The sequence below is a fragment of the Poecilia mexicana genome, unplaced genomic scaffold (genome assembly GCF_051168715.1).
Source record: "Poecilia mexicana isolate PSO_F unplaced genomic scaffold, ASM5116871v1 scaffold_7, whole genome shotgun sequence".
Lineage (NCBI taxonomy): Eukaryota > Metazoa > Chordata > Actinopteri > Cyprinodontiformes > Poeciliidae > Poecilia > Poecilia mexicana.
The window spans coordinates 15,042,195-15,053,841 of record NW_028263376.1 but is presented as its reverse complement, the minus strand read 5'-3'; the positions used below and the strand labels follow the sequence as shown (position 1 = coordinate 15,053,841).

General features: G+C 39.3%; 1 protein-coding gene across 2 annotated transcripts in view; it reads right to left on the bottom strand.

Moving 5' to 3' along the window:
* Positions 1-628: 628 nt before the first annotated feature.
* The window catches only part of tshz2 (teashirt zinc finger homeobox 2), a 76,272-nt gene continuing 65,253 nt past the window's right edge, over positions 629-11,647 (bottom strand). The window contains exon 2 of one of the 2 annotated variants that reach the window (XM_014979739.2): positions 629-4,401. In XM_014979739.2, the coding sequence (XP_014835225.1) occupies positions 1,361-4,401 (3,041 nt within the window). In that variant the 3' untranslated portion in view covers positions 629-1,360. The remainder of the gene's footprint in view (positions 4,402-11,647) is intronic. The other variant, XR_015763784.1, reaches the window with a different exon arrangement.

Sequence of the window (11,647 nt, the reverse complement as noted above, 5' to 3'; positions counted from 1 at the left end):
AGTTGAATTTGCACTTTAATGATTATTTTTATTTTCCTTTGAAAATACAACTAGATGGAAAAGAAAATGCAGGTACATCTCAATAAATTTTCCCATCATCAAAAGATTTATTTCATTGAATCAATTCAAAAGTTAGTTATATTTTTATATATATCCATTACAGAGTGAGAAATATTAAGTACACTTTTTTTTTATATATAATTAAAGTATACAACTAATACCACTCCCCAACCACCAAAAAAAGAGAGAAGTTTCTCAGGAATCAAGAAGCATTTTATGAGTCTTGTTATGTTAATAAAAATAAAAGATGACTAAATCAACATGGAGGATAAATATGACTTTCACTTTTTAAACTGAAATAAGTTTATGTTTTAATGACATTCCTTTTTAATCAGATACACGCAAGTTTGTTCTGTTCACTTTTGAAAAAAAGTTTAGTTTTTTTTTCTCGTTTCTCTAAAAGTAACCAGTAGGACAATGCTATAAATTTAGATTTTTCTGTACTGTGTACACCTACAGTATGTTTTTATTACTGATCAAATCTATACAGAAACTTGCATGTCAGCTGAAAAAATGTGTAAAAAAAACCCCAAAACAAATCCCATTCACAAAACACAAATACAAGCCATTATCAAATGTTAACTCTTTATTTGAATAAGTAAAAAAAGGTGCAGGTAATCACAGGTGTCATGTTGTTCTCATTGTTGCATGAAACTGACTTTTTATGTTTTCCTAAAATATATTTACATGTGAAATGTCCTTGCTTCCAAACAGTCTAATCATTTTAGAGAAATGTACATAATCCGTGTCTAAACTGGTGATTAAACATTTATTAAAGTGCTTTTTATCGTCTTCTATCATTGCAGCACGAAACATCTTTACATAGCGATATACTGTACAGTTCTGCATGTGTGTTATCATTTCTCAGGCTACCTGCTTCAAAAGCTGCACATCTGTGCAGATGTATTGTATCACAGAGGTTGTACAAGTAGTTCAATTAGCTCATTATTATTATTTTTTTTTTTACTTTAAAATACAATTGAAACTTGACATATACAAATAAATAGTAGTCATAGCCAGGGTTATTGCATGCAAACATCAGCAATTATGTTTCTTCAAGCAGTAATACATTTCATTACTGGTGGTGCATTTGAGCTGGGTGCAAAAGTATCTCTTAGTGTTTCCTCACACAACGTCTAACCAGTGTGTCTCTGCTGAACTCCATGAGTTTTTTTTTTTTCTGAAAGTCATGTTGATGCACACTATACAACGCTAATTGAAAAATGGTTGAAATATCTGACCCGTGTAATAAAATGAAAAAGGAAGAAAAGGATAAAAGTTAGAATATCCATATAAAACATTACTCCTTGTCCATTTCCACATATTGTGAATGGTTATCAGGGGACTTGCTGTGAGTTTTACTCAAATGGAGCTTGACCGCATGATTGCTCGCAAATGTCCGACAGCAGAGCTTACATTTAAACTTTGAGTCAATGTCTTCCTCTGACACCAGAGAGTCGGTGGCTCTGATGCTGAGGGCCTTCAGCATTTCTGGCTCCTCCACCTTTGTCTGGTGCTCTACCGGCATTTTGCACATGTCTTTGATTTGGAAACCCAGATGGGATTCTAGATGGGAAATGAACGTGGTTGGCGACCTAAACTGGGAAGCACAGTCATTGCAGTAGAAGACCGGATGGCCAGTGTCCATATTCTTCAGGAACTTGGTTCCTCCTGTTTTCCTCAGCTGGTACTTTACATTCGCCAGCCAGTGGCTGATGGTGGTCATCGACAACCCAGTGAACTTGGAGATGTGCATCCGTTCCTGAGGGCCAAGATCTGAGAGCAAGTACTTCCCCTCAGATGTTTGGAAGAGGCTGGAGGCAAACTGAGCTTGCAGGATGAGAAGATGGCGAGGATTCCAGTTCGACTGCCTGCCCTTACGTTTGTGGACGGAGTACACCTCAGCAGACACGTCCTCAAAGCGTCTGACGTCCGACTCCAACTTCATGGTCGGAATCCTTGACGGTAAGGATGGTTTTGGTGTTGTGGCTTTTGGAAGAACCTTAACCATGTCAGCAATGTCAGACAGAGCGTATTTCTGTGGCATTGGTGTAGAAGGCCCTAGCAGCAAGGTGCTCGCCTTGCTGTGCTTAGATTTTGTCAGATCTATTGGTTGGTCATCATTAGCCATGAGGAAAGTCTTATCAGGTCTGTTTCTTATAGGACTTCCGAGCATTAAAGGCGGCTTCTCGTTTCCTCGGTTAAACTCAGCAAAAATTGACTGGGCGTGTGCCGATAGTTTATCTGCTCTTGAGTTATTGGGTTTATTTGCTTTGCCCAGATGATTGTTCAGAACTGACTGTAAAGCACTAAGAGGGTTTATGCCAAGCATATCTGGCGTGTCACTGAGAGGCTCTGATGTAGTGCTGCGTCCGTTGCTGGCAGCGGGGCTCGGCGTCTTGCCTCTGTCAGAGAAATCTGGGCTCAACTTCCCTTTGATCGCTTCACTTCCTTCATTCATGCAGTCTGCATCGAGCTTTGAAGAGGAAGAGGAGTCATCCTGACAATCGCTGTCATCATTCTCCAGCAGATCAAACTTAATATTCTGACTTTCTTTACCATCGCTAATGCCAACCTTTTCTTTTTTGATGTCCACGTTTTGATGCAGTCCCTGGGGAAGCTCAACTCCCAAAGCGCTGTGGTACAGTTTCCCCTTTGGGGCAATCGGCCTCAGCTTGTGGTTAAATGTCTGCTTTAGCTGTGCAGGGGGAGACGCAGAGAGAGGGGTGTTTTTGATGATGCCAGAGAGCTGATAGGCAGCATGGATGCTCGGGTAGGCACTCCAGCTTGGTGTCCCTGTCTGAGCTTTATTGATAGCGGAGGCCACTGTATTGGCTAAAGATTTTAGGATGTCCCCTCCTCCACCTGACTCTTGTTCAAGGTCTTCCTCACGAAGATAGGGGTACTTAAAGACTCCATTGCTCTCTTTTTGATCCTCATTCTCCTGCTTGTCATCTTTTGTTTCAGTTTCTTCCATTTTGTCTGATGTTCCTTCCCCCTGGCTATCCTTCTCATTGCTTCTAGGGGAGAGGTTTTTCGGCGACACCTTTTCTCCTTCAGTGTCGCTGGCTGCAGGCTCAGCTACGCCCTGGATCTTCTCCACAGCCAGTGGGTCAAGTGCTAGCTGTTTGCCCTTTTTAGATGCAGAGTTTGTGACTTTGATGAAGTGCCCAGTGACCATCATGTGCGTGGTGAGCTGCTGAAGTGTGTCATGAGAGCTCCCACACTCCATACATTTGAGAATTTGAGACTTGCATGTCTCAAACTGCCATGTGTAGCTGGCTCCATTCTGATATCCATAGCGATTGTTGTTGGCGTTTGAAAGGGTGGCGGTCCGCTGTGCCTCAGAGTAGCCAGATGCACCAGTGGTGGAGTCTGGAGAGCAGGGCCTTGTGGTTTCAAACACCCGCTTCTTCGCTGGCGGCAGCAGTTTGGGTGTAATCACTGGAATTGGCTCTTTTAAAGGCACTTTTTGGTAATGCTTAGTTTTAATCATATGCACACTTAGATCCTGCAGCGAGTCAAAAGAATGGCCGCAAAACATGCATTTTAAAACTTTCTGTGCATCCTCCTTCCCTTCCATGTCTTGCAAATTTCGCTTTCTAGATTTAGAGGATGAGGCTGAGGAGTTGCTCTGCTTGCTGTGGTTATTATCTTGGTAGTGTCCGGTCTTGTTCATGTGGACAGTGAGCTCCACCAGTGTGTCATATGCAGCGCTGCAGTCCTTACAGCGGAAGCGGCTGGCTCCTGTGAACACTGAGCCACAAGGTTTGGTGGTTTGCCTATAAAGGTGAACGGAACTGAACAGGTTGGGCTTGGATGCGGGTTTCGGTGAAAGCGTCTGCTGCAAGGTCTTGGAGAGCGCGTCCTGGTGCCAGTCAAACTCACTCTTGCTACTCCCATTGGTGCTGTCGCAGTTGGCTTTGCTGGTATTTTTGCCCATTTTTAAGTCTACACCGATTCCCGTCCAGTAGGAATCTGATAGAAAGTTTGCATAGGCTGCTCTCATTTTCTCCAAACTGCTGCCTGACTCCTCTTTGTGTTTCGAACCACGACTTTCTTCATCCCTCTGGCTCTCTGGTGGCGAAGACGTTTTAAAGTCTGAGAGTCTGTCGCTGCTGTCGCTGAGACGAGACTCCAGCTCCAACTCCTGATTGGAAAGCACGCTAATGGGGGAGTTCTGGTTGCTGAAGGTGTTGGTACTCTTGTTGTCCAACTCTCTGTCCTCGCATGCCTTGGGGCTGGTCTTCTCTGAGCATTCTTCTTCGGTTTGAGCTTCAATCTCACCATCCTCTTCTGGAATGGACTCCTGGAGAGGAGCATCTTCATCTGGTTCGTACACTGAAAAAAAGAAAAAGACAAAGAAAATGTGCATTAAAATATGTTTCCCTCACAACATCTAATTTATGCTTAGATTTTTAGTGTGTGCAACAGCGCCCTATTTAGCTTTGAGTCCTTGGTTTTACATTTGATCATTATATTGCTGAAAGACACGGTTGTGACTCCATGATGCCACGCATTGTAATTAGGTTCAGAAGGGCAATTGGAAGAAAACAGGCCCACAGCATCAGTAGTCTCTACTATACAAAAAAGTGGCGCTTTCCACATGTTCATCCTTTTCTTTGTCAGTTTCATTTTACTGACGTTACCATTATTTTCTTAAAGGAGCATAGATAAAAACAGGTCCTCATTCAATGGAAGTCATTGATTACTATCTAGCAGTTCCCAAACTCTTTGATTTGTTGATAAAAAGACTAAAGTTTTATTTATTCTGTTTTATTTAATTACTACTTATAGTAATTGTTAGTAAGATGCCAAGAATTTTTAGAAAATGCTTTTTTAATATGGGACGGTTTTCATACAGAACAATGTACTCAAATAAAATATTTTTCTGAAATATTCAGCGCAGAATATGTTGTTTCTAGACTTTTTACACATCTTTATCACTGGCGGCAGTAAGCGTAGAGGTTGCTGAACATTTAAACATTCTGTGGAGTATCATGTAAGTAGCCATTGAAGACATTATGACGTTAGATGCTTTGTGCTTGGGGAAGCTAGGAGAGCATAGCTTAACATAATGCTTTTACTAACAGACTGCTGCTGCTGTAACAGCACCATTTGATTCACGACCCGTCATTGACTTAATGCTGTGTCCAAGGGTTTCCTGGCCTCAAGTTGAGATGTTTACAACAATCATTGGCTACTGAGTGACAAAAGGAAATTGATTCTTCTGGGGCCTGTTAAGTGTTATTGCAAATGACCTATTCCACTGTGATTATGGATGCCTCAAAACTGCAATGGAAATGCGAGCCTTCTGTTCTGGGAAACATCTCATCCTCCCTGAAGCTACGTGTGAGGAATGGATTTACACGAGCCGAGTTATTCTAATGTTCAGCATCAGTCCAGAAATAACCTAATAGGCCTGCATGAACAAAAGGGGAAAAACAGTACTTCATGTTCTGCTACAAATACAAGATCTTAATATTTTGTTGACAGTGAAAATTTTAATATGTTGTTGATGCGGAAAAGCTTGTTGAGAAACTGATTCAGTTATCAGAGAGCATTGTACAAAATTTCCGAAGATAACTGGCAATCTGTCACGTCATTATTTTTTCCCTGACAGTCTCATAAAAAGCAATTACTTCTTTCATTATTCATATGTTTGTTCCCCCAACTCTTGGAGCACAAACATTATTGCTTCAATTAACAGATAATTAAACAACAGAATTTCTAATTGACACATTTCCCATCATCCAATTAATGGAGGCTCTGACTCAGCACCGCAGGAATTTCCTGCAGCTGCAGCGTTGGCTTCATATGGATTAAAACAACATTTTTCTCTCATTACATGTTTGGATTATTTGAAATTTAGCCACTGATAGCCTCTGTCAATGATATATCCCTGATAACGCTACACCGCAGTTCTGTAAAAATGTATGCAGTACCTGAGAAATATCTTCTTTTTCCTTTTTGCTGTGCTTAAATGTTTAAGATCATTAAATGAATTTTAAAATCACACCAATATACCTCCACTACACACAAAAAGCAGACCAAACACGGGCAAATAAACAGTCAACAATTCCATTTATTAATGGAAAAACTATCTAAAAACAGAATCAGAAGCCTAATAAGATCAAGAATTTCCAATGAGTGTTTTACCTTGCTGTGGAAAAAGCATGTTACATTTGTTTGTAGAACTTTTAATTCAGGTAAACTGAAATATTTTCAAGCATGTTTAAGATCATATTAGAGCATCTAACCTGTATTTAAATGCTATACCTTTATGAATTTATGAAAATAGTGGATAATGATTCTCACTTTGGCTCATGAGTCCCAAAGCCTCAGCAATGGTTGTATAACTCTTTCTAACTGAAATGCAAATGACTTTGTTTTAATTTTTTGTTGAGTATCTTTAGTTTGTGTTGCTTTTGGAAATTAGTCTCCTTCAAGTTGTTAGACAAGTGCTATTTAAAGAATTTCTTGATTCTACCGGTAACAAGGCTTTGGTGAGGGTAGGGAAGATGATTCAAGACAGTTTAGTTAATGACAGTAAATTCATGATTTAACAAAAGGGCAATTACATTTCCACCTACATCCCAGCTGGTCTGGGTGAGAAATTTTGCATTTGTCTGAAAATCTATTGCCAATTGTAAACATAATGTGAGCAAGGGGCCCTTAAAGAGAAAATACAAAACTAATACTAAAACTAGTCTAATGTTCTGCAACAACTAAGTTTTGACAACAAACAAATAAAGTTTTTTTTTAAATAGCAGTGCATCTCTTAATGACATCTGCCAATAAATGCAGTTTGTCAGGACTGTCGCACATCTTTTTAGATACTTTCCACCTCATGGCCATGCAGGAAAAACGGGCATTTTAGGAGAGGCATGGCAGATGTGCTGGGTGTTAAATATGAATAGGACATAACAGCCCTGTCCAGGCACTTATGCATTTCATGTGGTTAATATTTCTCAGCTGAATAGAAGACTGTCCGCAGAGGGGATGGCTGCAGCCGAGCACTCAGGCGTCCCGCACCGGGCAGCCCATAGAACGTCTCCATCACTCTGAAAATAAGACTTTTTTCCCCCTGTATCAATATTTCACAAGTGCCTCGAGAGAAACCCTGGAGATGAACTGGTTGCCGGCTAATGGATGAAGATGGAGATGGGATTCGGACTTTCAAAAACAAACATGGGCCAACTGAGGCCCAGTGAATGAGAGCGTGTAAGCGCACACACACGCACGCACACGCACACGCACACACACACACACACACACACACACACACACACACACACACACACACACACTCATAAGCATAGATGCTCTGTGACCTTGCTCAACTGCAAAGGGTTGTTTTGATTGGCTGGATGAGATCAGGGATGGAACCCAAAACACCCTTGATGCTAAGGGAGAGAGTTGTCAAGAGCACAGAGATATGTTTTATTTATAATCTTATATATAGTATTCACAGTGAAGGAGAACAGAAATGGCTGTGACAAGCTCCAGGTTGATGTCCTCCCTCTTCAAAGTTTGCCCTAAAAGTGAAAGACTGCTGGGAATGTTCACCAAAAGCGGGGAGGACATCCCGTACGCTGGTGGCTCTTTTCTTATGCCCATCTTCTGGATGAAAGACTTAGAAATACAGTACCTTGCAAAACTGTATAATACAAGTCTTTTTACATGCTGTAAAGTTAGAATTACAAATATGCATTTTATTGTTTTTTTTTGTGACATAAAAATTAAATGGAATGAAAATATTACATGATTTTAGGGGAAAAAAAAGGTTGTTTAAACAAGATGCTTTGGAGAGAAACTGTGATTCTTCTTAGGTCCCTGCTTTGACTAGGCCATTCTAACAAATTAAAAGTTTTGATCTACAACTTTCTGTTGTACATTCATGACTGGACTGTGCTCCTTTGTCTCTTGTGAAAAGTTTTATACAATCATTAACATGTTTTCTTCTAGGATTGTCCTGCATTTAACTACTTGACTCTGGTCTGCAACCCCATAGCATGATGCTGCCACTATTTGTTTTTCATGGTGTGGGTGATGTATTCAGAGTGATGTGGAGTGTTAGTTAGATGTGCAGTGTTTGATGTTTAGCAATTTATGATTAATCAAATCAGAAACTGTATATTAGGTCTAAAATTATTCATACTCTTCCCAGATTTAGGCCAAAAGTAATCTTCCAATTTTACCAACTTTCGTCTTTTACTGGAAATAATGTTGACATTTTTGCAGAGGGAGGTAAATATTAGGGTTGTGGCAGAGAAAATGTGCAAAATTATTGGAAGGGTTTGACTGTTGTAACAAAAAATAGAGATAAAAAAAGATGCACAATTTGCTTCTTGTTCCCAATTACTCCTTTTTTGAAGATGTTTTAAACAAAGTCAGCATTTCTATTATTGAGTGATACCACATAAATATGGCAAACAAAAATTTAATAGAACACATTTTGTGATTTATATTTTCCTTGGAGGTGTGCAGTTTCAATCAGTACCTCTAGGAATCCACATTTACAGGCTCTGATCATTTACTGTACCAAATTTCATGCCAAAAAATTAAGCATAGACATTTTGGAAAGGTATTGGTTGATAAAAGTCCAGAAAAACCTTCCAAATGTGTTGTTCTGGCACATTTTGGCACCATGTGTGCAATTACACATTTCTTTGTTCCTTGGTCTTCATGAAACTGTTCATTAATGTTCTTCAACAAATCTCTCATGTAAAACGCCTCACATAAAATGGCAGTTAGTTACATCACAGGTACAAGTTTGTAGTTGTAACAAAATGTGCAAATTGGAGGGCTGGGCATTTATTGTATTGTTTATCAGTTATCGTTTTAAGTTTCTCATCATGATAAGAGTTTTGATTCATCATCGTCACAATAAATTCTAATTAATAACATTTAAATCCCCCCAAAATGTTCTTATTGTCAGGATTGATAGTTTTACTATTTTTGTCAATGAAATAATTCATAAATATCAATAAATTTGAAAGTACAGTAGCTTAGTGATACAAATCACACTTCTTCATGTGACTGGTGCCTTAAAGAAGCATGTTACAAATGGGTGTCGTTTTCGAGCATTATTTAAGTTTGTGGTTCAATAATTGCTGTAACACACAGTCACAGTCGTACATTTACCTAAAAAATCATTGTATCATCACTTTTATCATTATCACAATGGTACCACCAAATATCATGATAGAACTTTAAGTCCATATTCCCCACCCATAGCAAATATATTTGCAGAGGACTGTAAAAGCCAAAGTAAAGCAAATTAAAAGTGCAATATACAAAAGAAAGGTTTTCGTTTCCTGGCTAGTCACATGAACTTTTATTGATATTAATATGTATGTTTGTCCTATTCTTGGTATGTGAGAGTGGAATTGACGGAGATTAACAGCTGCCCTTCCTGCTGTCCTGTGCCTTTCTATCAGATGCCCTAAGCAGCAGACATCCAGAGGCACCAATTAACCTTCTGGAAGGGATTGCTCCGAGAAAGCCGCATGCCTGACTCTGCTTCCCGCTCTGTTTCTAACAGTGCTTTGCCAGCGTTTGATCTACTACGGCGCTGCAGCAAGTCCCAGTTGCACTGCTCAAAAACAAGAGAGCAGACTCAAAGACAGCGACAAAGATCACCAACCTAAGATCATTGCTGAATATAGCGAGGAAACAACCAATGAGGCTCACAAAGCAGCATTGATCAAAGAATTCATGCACAATCTGATAAAATAAAAGTCAACAGCCGGTATTTTTATATTTCTGCCAAAAATAAAGAGAAGGAAATGCCTGCTTTGAAAACAAAGCCAAGTAAGACAACTCCTCGCCTGACCGGCCATAGAAAACAAGAGGCTGGCATGCTTGCCTGAGATTTAGCATGTCATAAACTGCTGTAAAGCCTCCAATCTGTGTCACGACAAATTTATATCTTCAGACAGAGATATGCAAAGGTCAAAAAACCTGAGGTGTCGATCGTAAATCAGACGGCTGAAGTGTTTATAACCTTTATCCGTTAGAACAGACTCTTGGCATGGAGAGGCCTGGATTTACAGAAGCAGCGGCCTGATTCTGGGCCAAAAGACTTTTTCTCTACATCCAGAGAGACCAGCTAGCCGCATAAAAATTACAGATTCATGACTGCATTTCCAACTGGACTGGTGCTAAAAGGCTTACATGACAACATATTTATGCCTCAAGTGTAAAGCATTAGTATCTTCATAGAATACAATCTCCTATCCTTTCCAGTGAGAGTATTTGAAGGGTTTCTAGTGTACAGCTCCCTCGACACTTATTGGTACTCCACGGCAGAGATGCATACAAAGCTTCCAATACATTTTGTAATCTTTAATTACAGAAACTAAAACTCACACTGAAAAAAAAAAGAAATAAAATGTGACCTTTAATTTGAGTACATTCATATGCACTGGGGATCTATTTTTATATAAAAATCATCACCCATTCGCACTTCTATATTTAACACATTGACTCCCTTATCAATAGACCTGTTTTTATAATATTTCACAATATTGGAGCAAAATGGACAGATGGATCTTTGACTATTATTCTTTGTAAAATCTCTAATGGCTGCCAAGAGTTCTGGGTCCTACCCACTTCTCTTCAGCTCATGCCACAAGTGTTCTGCTGGACTTAGGTCTAGCCTTGGAAAGGCTATGAAGGAATGCCAAATCTGTGTCTGATAAAATATTTCTGTTAATCTGGCCATGTGGTTTGGATTATCATCCTACTGAAAGAAGTAAAATAGATCTATTCTCAGTTTTCAGACAGATGAAGGTGCTATTCACTCTACCAAGATTCCCACAGCCGTTGGTATAGAAACGAGCCACATTACAGTTCCTCTAACATGATTAATACTGAAAATTTTGCTTTCCATCAGGTTTACTCTGCGTTTTTTGTTCCTTTGAAGCCCAGTCATCATCCTACACTAAAAAAATTGAAATCCCAGTTGAATTTGGTAAACTATACATTTACATTTGTAATGGTAGGACACAAAAGGATTTTTCCCAGGATGCATCCCAAGCAACCATTTGGCAGCTATATAACATCTAATAGTTGTTATTAAGCAATGCTGTCCTTATCATTCTGCTCACTCTGTAGTGAGAAGATAAACTTATAATAATTTATTTTTTTTAAATAAACTTCTTAATATTGGCTCCGACTGTAAAATATGCTAGATTTTTCTACCCATTTCCTGATTTGTGAAGGTTAATCCTCAGAAACCTTATTTGTATGGCATGTTTTCTTGTGTTTTCCAATTTTAAGAGGCCATAAAAGAAATAGAGTCCAGACTGATCACTTTAACCCTCCTGTATTCTTAACACAGCCGTCCTCAGGAGAACGGACAGACAGGCTTTTCCTGTCAGACCGTCAGTTCCCGAAACCACACAGAAGAAAAACTCGTAAAAGCACATGTGGGGTAAGCGTAAGAAACTTGTGGGGTCAAATAACCACATGTCTAAAGACCGCAGGAGGGTTAAGACAGTGGACTATGAATTTAAAAAAAAATATCCAATTACACTTACTTTCTTTGAATTGCAAAAAGTGTTTTTGCATTATGCTGTTT